This window comes from Macaca mulatta, chromosome 1 (assembly GCF_049350105.2).
Source record: "Macaca mulatta isolate MMU2019108-1 chromosome 1, T2T-MMU8v2.0, whole genome shotgun sequence".
Taxonomy (NCBI): Eukaryota; Metazoa; Chordata; class Mammalia; order Primates; family Cercopithecidae; genus Macaca; species Macaca mulatta.
The window spans coordinates 156,365,218-156,381,105 of NC_133406.1; the positions used below are offsets into that span (position 1 = coordinate 156,365,218).

At 31.4% G+C, this 15,888-nt stretch overlaps 1 protein-coding gene and 2 long non-coding RNA genes across 6 annotated transcripts in view; 1 reads left to right on the forward strand and 2 right to left on the reverse strand.

The window, feature by feature from the left end:
* Positions 1-15,888, reverse strand: part of LOC144338454 (uncharacterized) — a 445,122-nt gene that overhangs the window by 44,569 nt on the left and 384,665 nt on the right. The gene's annotated exons all lie outside the window — the stretch shown is intronic.
* PRKACB (protein kinase cAMP-activated catalytic subunit beta) overlaps positions 1-15,888 on the reverse strand; it is a 165,517-nt gene that overhangs the window by 39,751 nt on the left and 109,878 nt on the right. For 3 of the 4 annotated variants that reach the window (XM_077990281.1, XM_015143694.3, NM_001260959.2), the window contains 4 exon segments: positions 13,190-13,251; positions 10,161-10,289; positions 8,360-8,458; positions 7,298-7,380 (listed from right to left, as the gene is read on the reverse strand). In XM_077990281.1, the coding sequence (XP_077846407.1) occupies positions 7,298-7,380; positions 8,360-8,458; positions 10,161-10,289; positions 13,190-13,251 (373 nt within the window). 4 annotated transcript variants of the gene reach the window in all.
* The window catches only part of LOC144338453 (uncharacterized), a 59,541-nt gene continuing 57,416 nt past the window's right edge, over positions 13,764-15,888 (forward strand). Inside the window, exon 1 of the long non-coding RNA XR_013412629.1 lies at positions 13,764-15,763. This is a non-coding gene — a long non-coding RNA (uncharacterized LOC144338453). The remainder of the gene's footprint in view (positions 15,764-15,888) is intronic.

The window sequence follows — 15,888 nt, forward strand, 5'->3', positions numbered from 1 at the left end:
ATATTATTTAAGTAAAAACACTTGAAAATCATCAGATAAAAAAGATAATCATCTTGATTTTCATGCTGTTTTGGTTTTAAGATAAAATTCCAATGTAAAGGACACTGTCTCTATACTAAAAGAAATGGCAACAATCTTATCTTCAGGGTCAAAGAATTGAGACAAGAAAATATTGTACAGACCTAGTTCGAATAACTATCATTTGGGTGTCCTCACATAATTCATTCACATTTTCTCAGTTAACAATTCTTTGTCTAATCCAGCATATTGTCAATTGACTCAAACTACTCTACCTATAATTTAGTTCACAGACTTCATAATATTACCTATTTAAAAAAAGTTTAATGTTAAGCCTCATCCCATTTTGTTAGAAAAATAATTTGGATCTAATTCTCTTTTTATAAACTGATGGGTTTATTGTTTTACTATCTCATGACTAAAGTTCTAAAATAAAAGCTGTAATATTTTTATTTATACATTTGTATAGGTGTTTAGATGTTTTTATGCATATATACATATGTTGTATGCTGTGTCTATATAATAAAATCTGACATAGTTGTCTAGAAATCCCTTAAGGAATTCTATTTGGATAAATGGGTGCTAATATACAATATTTTAGTTCACATGACTTAAGTACTATCTTTGATAAATTAATTGGTTTTTAAATTATTTTTTAAAGTTTATATTTTAGATTCAGAGGGTACATGTGCAGGTTTGTTACATGGGCATATTGGATGATCCTGAGGTTTGGGGTATGAATGTTTCTATCATCCGGGTAGTGAGCATAGCACCCATGCGTAATTTTTCAGCCCATGTTCTCCTCTCTCCATCTCCCCTCTAGTAGTTCCCAGTGTCTATTGTTTCCATCTTTATGTACATATACACTCAATGTTTAGCTCCCACTTAAAAGTAAAAACATGAAGTATTTGGATTTTTATTCTTGTGTTAATTCACTTAGGATAATGACCTCCAGCAGCTTCTATGTTGCTGCAAAGGACATGATTTCATTCTTTTTATGGATGCATACTATTCCATGGTGTATATATACCACATTTAACTTGAAGGCAGCTGCAGAGAAATGTCAGGTCACTTACAGAGGGAATTCCATCACGTGCATCTGATGGACCTCTCAGCTTATACCTTACAATCTGAAAGAGATTGGGGCCTATTTTCAGCATCCTCAAAGAAAAAAAAATTTCATCTAAGAATTGAATATCCCACTAAATTAAGCTGCATAAGTGAAGGAGAAATAAAATCTTTCTCAGACAAGCAAACACTAAGGGAATTCATTACCACCAGATCAGCCTTACAAGTGGTCCTTAAGGGAGTCCTAAACATGGAAATGAAAGATGAATACCTGCTACCACAAAAACACACTTAAGCTCATAGCCCACAGATAATAAAAAGCAACTACACAATCAAGTCTGCAAAGCAGTCAGCTGGTAATATAATGACAGGATCAAAATCTCACATATCACTACTAACACTGAATGTAAATGGTCTAAATGATCCACTTAAAAGGCAGAGAGAGGCAAGCTGGATAAAAAGAAAAGTCCCAACTGTCTGCTCTCTTTAAGAGGCCCATCTCACCTGTAGACACTCACAAGCTCAAAGTAAAGGGATGGGGAAAGAACTACCATGGAAACGGAAAACAAAAAAGAACAGGAGTCTATTCTTACATACAATAAAATGGAACTTAAATGATCAAGAAAGACAAAGAAGGGCATTACATAAAGATCAAGAATTCAATTCAACAAGACTTAACTATACTAAAAAATTATTAATAAAATACAATTAGAAATGTCTTCAAAATTGTCAACATAGATTTTTGCCTAGATTTCCTGGTCAGAGAGTTTTATATTTGCCTCTGATAAATTTCTTAAGGTCCTGAAGCTATAAACCCAGACTAAAACAAAAGGATCTTTGTATAATAAATAAGATTAATTTAATATTATTGATTTAATAAACATCTGTATCTTCTGAGTTATTGATAGAAAAGTCATGTATCTAACTTTAAATTCTTATTTAGGTAAACATTTGATATTAACAGGCTATAAAATTGGCTAATAAAAATAACTTAAAATAATGACTCTGCCTAATATCTTAATTTTCATAGGTAATCCAGGCATAATTAATAAAAATGAATAAATTAGGTGAATGTAAATTAAATAAACATTTATAAATAAACTATTCATGTAAATTTAAAGTCTTACAGTTATGTTATATTAAACTAAATAATAAGATACTTATTAGATGTCTGGGCCATATCAAAATAAGATTAAAAACTAAAACAAATTACTAAATAAATACAAATCCCTTGTTGGGTTTTTAAATTTTATAAAAAGTTTAAGTATATTGAGGTATAGTAGGCAAAATATGAATGTAAGAAAAAATTATGTTGTATGAAAAGTATATTAGGTGGTAAATATTTTTCCTAAAGTAAAATGATTGTCTGTTCCAAAAACAGAGGAAGAAGAAAAGGAAAATTATAAGATTAAAACTGGGGGTTTGGAAAAATGAAAGGATGGGCCATATGAAAGAAGTTTTATGTGTAAATCGTTAGGGAAAGAAATTGGAAAGGAAAATTGTTTACATGTTTTTCTAAAAATTAATGATTGGTGTCAAGGACCAGAGTCTGGCTCTCTATATTTAAAACAACAAAGCTTTCTTGAAGTATTCATCTACTCTCAATAATACTGCAAAAGGTTGTGATTTTCAATTATAAAATCTGTTTCTTTGACAGCCATCTTCCCAAGTGCAGTTTCTATTTCTGCCACATTTCTTCCTGAGATCTAATTAATTTCCCTAGTTTTAGGTTTGAAATGCTGTCCTCTTCATTGAAAATAGTAATTCCATTTCTTGAGGTAAAGTTTTCCTTTTGAAATTTATATTTCAGAAGTTCGACTTTTGCTGTATCACACTACACATGATTTGAAGGTCATACACCCCCTTCCTTTCCTTGAAAAGGTGTATCTTTTTGCTTGGCTGGGGTGATAACTCTCTCCTTCAACCTTTTTCCTCAACTCCTAGAACTTTTTTTTTTTTTTTCCAGTTTGAACTCTGTTATGGCCTGATGCTGACATATTTATCTGAAAGGCCTAGAAAAGCAATGTTTTCTTCCAGTATAATTTGAATCTATATTCTTGGCTCTTCTTGATATGTTTGTATTATTTCATGTAACCAGGAAGTTTCTCATGCTGTTACTGACAACCATGTATTTCCCTGCTCAAGATAGTCTTCTTCTTGTTCATATTTTTCTATAATACAATGTACACTCTTAACCCTGGACACATTCTTCCTGTGTCTGATTAAATTCAAGTACTCAGTCAACTTTCAGGTGATTGATAATTTCTTTAATGGAAAGCTCTAAATGGGAAAAAGAAATATGAAAAAATGAGCATACTGCAGAAGATTTTTCTTTACCATTTTGGTAATTTGTCTAAAAAACTAGATTTTATATTTTATCAAGATAATATCCTATATTGTCTTTATCAGGTTCTTCATTACTCAGAAAAACTGAGCTTTAAAATAATAAAAGTTTTTACATTCATATAACTTTCTGTATTATATCTGATGTCTTTTGATTATCACTCTGGTTAAATAAATGACTGTTATTTTACAGTGACCTGTTACTCTGTTTTGACCAAGTGTTTTGAGTCTTTAAAGATGTTTAACAAACTTCCCAAAAATCAAACCCTAAATTAGTGTTCTTAATCTAGAATTAGCTTTGGGATTTTCCAGCTGGGCCCTTGGAAAACATTCGAAGACATAGAGATCATCTTGCAGACATATTAAAGAATTAGATTTATTTTTAAATTATATAAGAGACATTGTATAAATGATGTGATACTAGCTCTTTTAGTTGCATTTATGGCTATGTTGTTCATATGAATGTTTCAAAAATTATATAAATTCATAGAAATTAATGTTATTCACAATTCTGGTTATTGCCTTAAAATGCTAAATATAATAGAAATAACTAAGTTTACTTGTTAACTGTAAACTTTCATCAGATTTTTACCCATTCTAACCCAATCTGGCTATTCTAGATTGTTGTCATCCAGAGTTATTATTTTGAATTCTCAAAATTATTTACAATTAGATTCATAGAAAAGACCCCAACAAGTACTCTTAAATACAGGCTTTTAATAGCTTTAAGATCACCAGACTAAATAAAAATTTCTAGAACCCTAATAAAAAAAGATGAGTACATGAAAATACTAATAAAGATCAAGCAGAACAAAAATTACATGAACTTAAATAATTGATGAAAAAATAATATTTTCATAACTTTCATTTAAAATATTGTTAGTTCTTAAATATTTTGGTTTCCAGGTTTAAAAAATTTTATCTCTTAAGCTATTTATAATTTATACCAATTTGGTAAAGTATATTTTTTTAAAAATAAAGATAAAAGCATTTGTTTTTTTTTTCTCCTTATTAATTCAAAAATTAGTTGTAAGTACTTTTATGGGAATATGACTATTTGCATAAGTCCATAAAAATCTGCTCTCTCTTTATAGCAGAATACAATGGAAAACACTGATTATATTACTAAGGCTCTAACTGAACTGTCATATTTTAAAAGTGCATAAAAGGCCTGACTTCAAGGATTTCTCAGCATTACAATAAGGAAATAAAAACTGTTACTTCCAGGCAGGACCAGGAACCTTAACACTGTAAGTAAAATCTAAGACTGCCTTGGTTCGGCTTCCTTGCCTCAAGAGGTTTTTAAATCCAAGATTCCTATGTAATCAATGTAGAGAAAAAAGTTGTTTCTAAAGAATAACTTAATATACCTGTTATTAGACTTTAAGTCTGTATATTACTTTTGAGTCTTGTTATCTACTTATGGACTAGACAAGGTCCTCAATTCTTCTAGGTTACTCCAATCGAACTTTCTTCCATAAAGTTGTTAAAATGAGAACCGCTCTGTTCCTGAAGCCCTGGTAAGCTGAAACTATGTAAATTTTAAGAAACAAGTCTCATGCCTGATGTATGGGCCACAAAGTAAGTTCATCAAACTGCCCAAAGTCATAGCCAGAGACATTTAAACTGTAAACAAGGCCAAAAAAATTGATGTTTTCCATGGTGTGAACAGCTTTTCTCAAGACATTGGAACAGGACTCCATATTGTAGTGAAACTCTTACCCCTCTTAATGCCTGTCTTTTTCACTTAACCAAATAATATTGTAATTTAAAATTCACAATCAGTAATTGTTATAGGTACTGGTGAGACCTGCTATAGCCATTGACAAAACCTGACTTAAGAAATTGTTTCAGTTCATCTAGTCCACAACATTGACAATATCCTTAACACAATTTTTTGTTTAATTTTGCTGGTGGTTCCTCTTGCAAAGTCTGGCATTCTCTGCTTTAGTTCAACCCAGTCATAAAATGTTAGTCAATGGCTATAGTAGGTCTTACCAGTTTCCCCCTGGTCCTTTGATTTGTTTAGTGTTTTGCCCTTAGGCCCGGGCTTTAGTTCCAAAGCACTGCACAAATAAATTTTACTATACTGTTAATTTTTTTGTACTATCATTTGTAAGCTTTGTTCTTAGTGCCTATCTAATCTTTGTAAAGGCAGCCGTCCCAACAGAATAACATTAACCCAACACTTAAAGATGATTGCTAATACCTATGGAAGTGAAAAGAAGGAATTTGATGCTGGACTCCAGACAAAAATCTACTTTGAGAAAAATTTTCCTTTGTTACTTGAATGTGGCCCAGGTCCCTACATAGAACCCCACAATACCTTCTCTCATATGTGTGACAGAGACAACTAGAACAAGTCCATCCCAGAACCAAGGAATAATTAAGCCTAACTTCAAGATGGTTGATAAGCAATGCTTTCAGAGAAAGATCTTGATCAAAAGGGAAAAATGTGAAAGCTGATTACACAAATTAGTCATTCTCATCATACCCAAATAAATCAGAGTTGAGGGGCCAGGGGAATAAAGCACTCAGGGCACACAGCACCTGCTCCAAGAATTAAGGCCAGGTGTGGTAGCTCACACCTGTAATCCCAGCACTTTGGGAGGCCAAGGAGGGTGGATCACTTGAGATCAGGAGTTCAAGACCAGCCTGGCCAACATGGTGAAACCCTGTCTCTACCAAAAAAATGAAAATTAGCTGGATGTGGTGGCAGGCACCTCTAGTTCCAGCTACTCGGGTGACTGTGGCAAGAGAATCACTGGAACCCAGGAGGCAAAGGTTGCAGTAAGTCAAAATGGCACCACTGTACTCCAGCCTGGGCAACAGAGGGAGACTGTCTCAGAAAAAAAAAAAAAAAAAAAAAGAATTAAATTTTCCACAAGCCTAGCTGCTGAAACTGCCCATTGTAACCTGAAACCAGTTTTCTCTAACAGCTACTGAGACAATCTACTGCAATTCTTAGCCGAGTTTGACCCCCCACCATCACTCACCAATCAGAGCTTGCCAGCTCCCCAAAACTTAACTAGTGCTAGTAAACTTTGTTTCCAAACAAATAAATATAAAATTTATTTTTATAAAACCTCCAACCTTTTCTTTGTTTTGTAGACACATTGAAGACCACCTAGTCTGTGTATATGCCTCAAACTGCAATTCTTGCTTCCTCAATAAAATGTTGAATTTAGAGATTTGTCTCTACATTTTTGACTTCAACATACTATACTGAATGAAGTTGTATCTGTTTTTTATTTTAGCTTTATTCTATTAGTGATTATTAATGAATAGTAGAAGCTTACAAACTATTACGTACAGGCAAAAGTATCAGATTCTATAACCTATTTTAATAACTGTGAGATCTTATTAGTCATAACCTGATGAGGTACAAACTCCTGTTAAATTATGTATGTATTTTAAAAACTAAACTTTGCAAGAACTTTAAGGAGAATTAAATTTGTGAAAAACAAACTTTTATAATCTTATTACCATAATACCATTATTATTATTTCTCTGTATATTTATTTTCCATCTTCATCCTTAAAACAATCCTCTGTCCTAGAGTTGTATTATTAATATTTGTTTAATAAATGTTGATATTTTAAAATTCAATTAATTTTTGCATTTTCTGAAAACTATTCAAGGACCCTCACAATATCTACCAATAGTATAACATTTAAATTGGCTTCGAAGTCCTTTTATTTGAATTTTAAAACTTGTGTATGATGTGGCCTCTTTGTTTCCACCTAATGCTTCAAATGGCCAAAATATTAATCAAACAAAATAAGTTTTTGATATTGGCATCAACTTAAAAATCTGGTTAAACAACACAAGCCTATAAAGATTTGAAGAAGACAAAAGCATTAGTTACCTGAACCTTCCAATTCTTCTTAGATGTGAAAACATTTCACCCCCAGGGACATATTCCATAACCATGTATAAATTAGAATTATCCTATGAACAAATAAAAAGGAAATACAATTATTCAACTTAGGTCAAAATTATTTCAATATTATACCATGTTGAATTAGAAAAATTTAACATCTTTCTGACAGATTAATAACTTTGAGAAATAAAGAATAAATGGAACATGCTCTAGTTTTTCTATACAGAGACACTCATATTTTTCCCCTCCTAGTTATTTTTGCCACAAATTAGTCTGGGACTTTTGCTCTTCCTTTTCTTGCAGAGAACATCTAGTTCTTGAACAATTAAACACTCAGGCAAAGAAATAATGCTATAATATATGCAAAAGAATAACAAAGTTAAAAAACAATTTGAAAAAGAAAGAATATTTACACTTTATGTATAAAAGATTAATGGTTTTAATATTTTAAATACATAGGTCTTAATTTAATTTAAAGAATAAAGGAGAAAAAAGATTAAAATGTTTCATATGATTAAATATTGCAGAAAGATGCCAGTATCATTCCGAAGAGCTGAAAAGTGGCCAATTTAAATAATAACTCTTATACAATTTTTCAGACACTTAAATAATGGAACAAAAATTATTCAGCTTTGTATAAGTGAAAAGACTAGAACTCAAATTACTAAGTAAAAGAAGATGAGATAGTGGCAAAAAGGGCTTAATAAAAGTAGAAAATGTGTTGGGTATATGAATTTGCATAAGAATTGTTTAATAAGATATCCCTATGGTTTTTGATAAATTGGAGTAATTCTTTTTGTAATACCATCTCATGAAGAATTGCATGTATCACCTTTGAACAATTTCTCCAGGGAGAATCAAAACCTTTTCAAATGTTACCTAAGTTATAAGCACAATAGGATTTAATTACACAAACTCGAGAGGTATTTGTTTTGTTTATTTATATTTTTTAGGTTTATCATCTGGTTTAGAATCCTATTTATAGTTTCATCTTAAAAAAAGCATATTAGGTTGAAAGTATCTTATTTAGATATTACTAAAATTTACCTTAAAAGCATACTCCAGTCGAACAAGGAAAGGAAAATTCACTGCCTGTAATATTCTTTTCTCATTCAAAGTATGCTCTATTTGCTTCAGTTTAACAACCTGTAATTGAGAGATAAATATTTCTTTTATGTATTTAAGCAAAATCAAAAAGTTATCACTTAAAAAATGTAATAAACTTGGATAAGGAAAATTGTTAGAATTGGATAAGGAAGAGAATAACAATTACCAACTATTAGGTTGGTGCTTAAGTAATTGTGGTTTTTGCCATTACTTTTAATAACAGGATTCAAATAAAAACCTAATAGAGGATTTAAAACTTGGTCTTAGGAAGATCAACTACAGTTTCAATTAAGAAGTGAGAGCTAAGTAGGAATAAGAAACAAACCCATAAGAAATTACTTTAAAAATTAGTTATGTCAATTATACTTAAATAAACATATATCTATATAATTACTTAAAGTAATTTAAAAATTAATGTGAAAATACTAACGTCCTAATCACTCAAAGTCCTCTGTAAAAGCTGGCTCAAATCTCTGCAATAACTAGATACTGACTTTAAATACTTCAGAAGATGAATAAGAAAATTAAGAATGAAGAGAAAGCCCATAATTGAAAAATAGTGAGTAAAAATGAACAATTTTCATTTTATAATATCTAAATAAATATAGGTATAAATTCTAAAAATTTATTTTATATCGCTATAGAAGAGGATGCACAAAATATTGGGGAAAAAACTACCTTTTTAACAAAAACTATCTTTGTATCCTAGGTCATTCAGACTTAGGCTTCCTCTAGATTTTCTATTCAATAGAAGGGGAAAGTAATTTATCTTGACTTCACGAAGATTGTAATTCTATTCCATATGTGATTCTATTTTGAATTTTAAAAGTGGTGACCTTAGCAAGACATATAAATAATTTTCTTTTATATGTGTAAATCATTAGAAGGTGGCATACTTTCTTAAGAGCCAGAGTCTAATGGTCAATGTGAGGACAGTCACAGATGTCAAGAAGTTAAACATAAATAAGAAAAGTAATTAAAGATAGCAGCCAGGTATTAATATATAAAATTAGGAGTATACTGATAATACTGAGCAAAAAAATTGAGTAGGAGTCAATCTGTGTTTTAATCTAGGCCTTCTATTTAACTAACTTTCTGACTCTGGAGATGCTTTCAAATCTTTGGGCCTCAGGTTTTCAAAATCTGTAACATGAAGTGGTTTGGTCACTACTGTACACATTTTAACTTCTGTAATAGTTAGAAAACAAATTAGTCCATAATTGTCACAATAAATTACAGTTGTCCATCAGTATCCCTGGGGGTTGGTTCCAGGACCTACAGCAGAAACCAAAGTGCCCAGGTGCTCAAATCCCTTATATAAAATGACAGAGGCTTTGCATAAAACCTATACACACTCTCCAGATACTTTAAATCATCTCTAGATTACTTATAATACCTGATATATTTTAAATTCTATGTAAAGGGTTGTTACACTGTATTGTTTAGGGAAAAATAACAAGAAACAAAAGTCTGTACATGTTAGGTATAGATGTAATTTTTTTCCCAAATATCTTCAATCTGTGATTGGTTAAATCCATGGATGTGGAACCCATGGATATGGAAAGGCTGAATGTATATTAACTATGCATCATATAGTTACAAAAAATAGGAATAAAAATTAAATTTAATAATATAATTATTTGAAGGTGTCAATGGTAAGTCATTATACTGAATCTGTTTAATAGTCTGGCTGATAAAACTAAAGTTTACCCTGAAAGTAAATAACAACAAATACACTCACCTTCTGCTTATCTAAGATCTTCATGGCATAATACTGTTCAGTAGCTTTGTGTTTTACCAACATGACTCTTCCAAATGAACCTGTTCCAAGGGTTTTTTTCCTTTCAAAATCTTCAAGTCCGGCATTATTCTATATGTAAATACATAAATAAAACTTAAAATTCTCATAAAAACACTATGGGAATTATAAATGCTTTAATAATACATAATCATAATGGATAATCCCATTTATAACTATCCATTTAAAAGCAATACAAAAAGGCTATTGAGATTCCAGTTTATCGATTCTATTTTTCCCTTTGAACAAGAAGGGATTTAATATCTGAGGACAGAATGTATTGGAAAACAGAGCATAATAGTAATAGGAGGAAATAAGAGCCTCAGCTGAAATATTAAGGATTATATTCCAATATGCATTTCTAGTATTGGACTTTAATCTTAGTACTGAACTTCCGATAAATGAGTTTCATATTTTAATAATTACAAACTGACCAGAGGCATACTGACAAAGAGTCATAGAAGCCATACAGACTTAATGCACTTGCAAATAACTGTAATGAATAGATAAACTGAGGGATCAGAGCTCTTTCACTAAAGTTACCTGTGAAGAAATCAGTCTTGCTTCATTTCTGTCTTTATATAAGCTTATAGAACAAGATAATAGCAGCATGAGAGAGCCTAGTGGCTTTCTCTCTTTATGTTATAAAACCACAGCATTATCTAAAACAATAACAATAAGGAAAGAAGAATTCCTCATTCTACAAAGAACCAAAAGCCAGCATCCCAGAACAATAATCAGACTCTTTTTTTCTTGAATAGATGTTTTGTTATAAGGAAACATCTTTGTTTGGCTTTGACTACAGCACAGAAGCAAATAATTGGAGGCATCAATCTATTAAATTTGTTCCTGCCACAACAAAATGAAAATTATTAGGAACAAATTATGTGTTAAATAGCAACAAGTAGTAATTGCTAACCCTTTTGTTTAATAGGTTTCATTGCAAAGAACTCCATGAAAATATCAGAAAAATATTCTGAAGGCCCAGTATATAGTGTTTAGCTTGAGAAAAATGTGATGCAATATGATTCTTTATCCAGTGAGGAATCTGTATAGGTATTACAGTTCACTGTAGTTGGATTTTATCTGTATTTCAAATCAAACCTTGCCTTTTGAGACCCATTTTAGCTTCCTGTTGGATCATTACAGAGAGCAGGCAATTCTGTTTCACTTATAACTTGTTTTCATCATATTTTGATTTTGCAGCTTAAAATTTAAAATAATTTCAAGTAGTTATAAGATTTTTTTATCAACACAAAAAGCCCTTCTAATTCTGACTGAATTAATATTTAAGTTTAGGTTTTATCAACATAGGTGGATTAAAATGTTCACCATAGTCCCAACCAAATAATGAAAACAAATTTTATTAACAGACAACAGAATATGTGTTTCTGCTCTTTATGCTTTTTTCATTGCTTTTATTTGTATTATAAAAATACGTTATCTTCCTTACCTCTCTTATTGTTTCATGTTATACAATGTCTAATACTTTGTAATCACAATGTTTAATCTTTGTGGCTATGTTTTAACTTATAGGTCATACTCTAAATCTTGGTAATAATGGCATCTTTAAGAAACATTTACTTAGAATTCTTCAGTGAGAAAATACTTGAAATAAAAACTTTTGAGCTAGAAAGAAAAGACCTTCAAAATTTAATTTTTTTGGTTATAATATTTTTTGTTTTTCCATAAGTTATTGGGGGTACAGGTGGTATTTGGTTACATGAGTAAGTTCTTTAATGATGATTTGTGAAATTTTGGTGCATCCATCACTTGAGCATTATACATTGCACCATATTTGTAGTGTTTTATCCCTTACCTCCCTCCCATTCTCCCCGAACCAAGTGCCAAAAGTCCATTATATCATTCTTATGCCTTTATGTCCTCATGGCTTAGCTCCCACGTAACAGTGAGAACATATGATGTTTGGTTTTCCATTCCTGAGTTACTTCACTTAGAATAATAGTCTCCAATCTCATCTCATCTAGGTCACTGCAAATGTGTTAATTCATTCTTTTTTATGGCTGCATAGTATTCTATCATAGTTTCTTTATCCATTCGTTGACTGATGGGCATTTGGGTTGGTTCCACAATTTTGCAATTGTGAATTGTGCTACTATAAGCATGCGTGTGCAAATATCTTTTTCAAATAATGACTTCTTTTTTTTTTTTTTACCTTTATGTTCTTACTCATAAGTGGGAGTTGAACAATGAGAACACATGGGTATGGAGGGGAACATCACACACTGGGGCCTGTTGCGGGGTGGGGGGTTAGGGGAGGGATAGCACTAGGAGAAATACCTAATGTAGATGATGGGTTGAAGGATGCAGCAACCACCATGGCACGTTTATACCTATGTAACAAACCTGCATGTTCTGCATATGCATCCCAGAACTTGAAGTATAACAAAATTTAATTTACTATTAAAATTCATTCATTATTTATAACTCCAAAAATATTATTTTTATAAAGTATAGATGGCTTTTTACATACAGTTTTTAGATCCTAGTTAAGATCTAAAATACTTAAACAATATAGAACATACGATGATAAAAAAGATGCCCATCTACCAGGGATGTTGTTGATAGCCAAACTCTCTATGATTGAGAATTTTAAACTGTACATAAGGACTCTTATTTTTGTAATTAATAAAAATTGTAAGTATGCTATCAAAGGCATGATTCAAAATTAATATATTTGAAAATACTAAGATTTTATAGCAACTTGGAATCAGTATCAAATTTATAATTAGGTATTATACTGGAAATTAGTTCCTTCTGTAATTTAGGTATACATTAAGATTATTAACTAATACATCAAAGTATAACTATGGCAAAATTCCCATTTTAAGCTTCTGTTTACTAATACCACATGAAAATTAAAATTTCTGAAGTAATACATTTCTTAGGCAAGAATCATGATTTTATTAACACAAGGTTTTTAATTGTAGAAAAATCTAAATATTCCTTACCTGAGTTGGATTCTCCCATTTTTTCAAAAAGTCTTCTTTGGCTTTGGCTAGAAACTCTTTCACTGAAAATATACATATAAAAACAAATTTATCTTGTAAGAATATTTACAATATGTATAAGAATATTTATATTGCATATATTTTCTTGCTTAAAAAAGACATGTCATCTATTGTGATAAAATGTATATTTATCACGATGATACATTAAAGAGCTATTTAGTATCTCTAAGAACCTTCTCAAATCTCTAAGATACTCTAATATTGTTCTATAAGGAAACCACTTTGATAATTTCAAATGTCATAACAAAAATTCTGTTCCTGAAAACATAGCAGAAAGTAATGTAAGAAAGTCAGAAATTAATTTAGGACAAAATAGTGACGTAAAAACGCCATCAGTGATATTAATAGAGCCTTTAGATACAAGAATTTAAAACATCTGGAGAACATTAACCTACTGATTTGTGGAATTTCAAAAATAGTTGATTTTGATAAAGAGTTGTTTTCAGGTGTAAGGATTTATGTTATGTATTAGATTTGTATTCTCTTTACTAATGGCAAAGGGAAAAAATAAAAGCACAGACTAGCACATAAAGGACACCAACAAAGACTTACAAACAGAACAAAACATCAACAACAAAAAATCCAGTTTAACAATCTTATTCTAAATTTGCAGCATAAACTAAATGTCTGAATACTCAATTTAAAATGTAAACTAAAGTAAAGCAATTCAAAACCAAATGTTTATATATTGATTAATAATGTATGTATAAAAGAGCCACATTATTTTACAGAGCTATGGTTTGAAGTTTTAAATTTGTAAATTAAATGATGAACCAGTTAAAAGTTTCCCCATTTTCAAAAGCTATCTTAGAAAACAACTTCAGATGTTTAAAAACAAATAGGAAAAATATTCCAAAGAGATAAAATAGCATTAACAAAATGTATTGTTGTTCATATCTTTAGGTATAAGAATAAAATCTGACTATACTAGTGAGGGGCTCACAGATTCTTTAAGATTCCCAATGATACAGTAGTATTGAAGTGAGACAGGTACCTATTTTAAAACATACTTTATTTTTCCTCCTTTATAAATGTCATACCAATGTCATACCTTTGGGAAAACACCATTACTAACCAAAAAGGCTTCTGGCATTTTAAATGTTTTGAGATTTCAAAATGATGATGACAGGCTCCAAGAGCAGGCATTAGTTTTTTTTTTTTTGAGACGGAGTCTCACTCTCACCCAGGCTGGAGTGCAGTGGCGCTATCTCGGCTCACTGCAAGCTCCGCCTCCTGGGTTCACGCCATTCTCCTGCCTCAGCCTCCCGAGTAGCTGGGACCACAGGCGCCTACTACCACACCCGGCTAATTTTTTGTATTTTTTTTAGTAGAGATGGGGTTTCACCCTGTTAGCCAGGATGGTCTTGATCTCCTGACCTCGTGATCCGCCCACCTCGGCCTCCCAAAGTGCTGGGATTACAGGCGTGAGCCACCGTGCCCGGCCTGACATTAGTTTTTAAGTAACATTAGAGTATGAATCTCTGAAGACATTATTTTAGTACTTTCTATAAAGTATCCTTTGTATTTTACTGTAAAATACTCTCAGAATGCCTATTTTAGAAAAACTGAGAAAAATAATTTTTAAACTAGAACTTTCCCATTGTAGGAAAATCTCATGCACTTAAACAATGAATCAAAGAATTTCACCTAATCATCCAAATATAATGTAATTCTTCCTGAGGGGTGGATTAAGGGTGGCAAATTTTTCTCTTTTCTTTTTATTACTTTTTTTAAGACTGGATCTTGCTCTGTCACTCAGGCTGGAGTACAGTGGCATGATCACAGTCCACTAGAGCCTAGACTACTAGGCTCAAGCAATCCTTCTACCTCAGCCTCCTAAGTAGCTGGGACTACAGATGTGCATCACCATGCCTGGCTAATTTTCTTATTTTTTGTAGAGACGAGGGTCTCACTGTGCTGCTCAGGCTTGTACTGAACTTTTGAGCTCAAGTGAACTTTCTGGCTCAGCCTCCCAAAGTGCTAGGATTACAGGTGTGAGTCACTGTGCCCGGCCAAATTGTTATTTTTTCTTGGAATTTAGGATGGTTCAAGTCATCCTTGCTTCTAAAAATTAAAGTGCTAGTTACAAAAGAAAAAGAGTAGTTTTATAGGTAAGATTTTCTTTTTTTCACATGGAGCAGACATATCTGCACATGGCATTCACTTGGACATGATGGCTATAAATTAAATTAAAAACATAATTTATTGCAACATGCACTGTGGCATTTAAGAAAAAACAATTTGTGATTCCCAAAATATACCTCTTGTTTCTTCTGAAAAATATTTTTAGTTATCTTTTATTTATAGAACTTGCACATCAAGTTGCAATATAAACTCTCCAGATGCCTACATGAGTATAAATAATTTAGAGACAAAGAAAAGAGTCAAGGAAGGTAAAAAAAAACAAACTTAACATCCTGTTTCAGTTTCTCCTGTCACTTTATGCTAAGTGGATCTGGAGTTAAGAAAAAAGTAACTGATCAAAGGAAGGACTGACAGTATTTGTCAAAGATGGTAAGTTGAAAAAAATTTCTTTTCCCTGCCTGGTGATAAGCTAAAAGAAAAATTTCAGGTATTATTTAGTTTTATTGACTAATAGAATATGCAAGAAATTCTTTAAAATATTCTCTGTATTCATC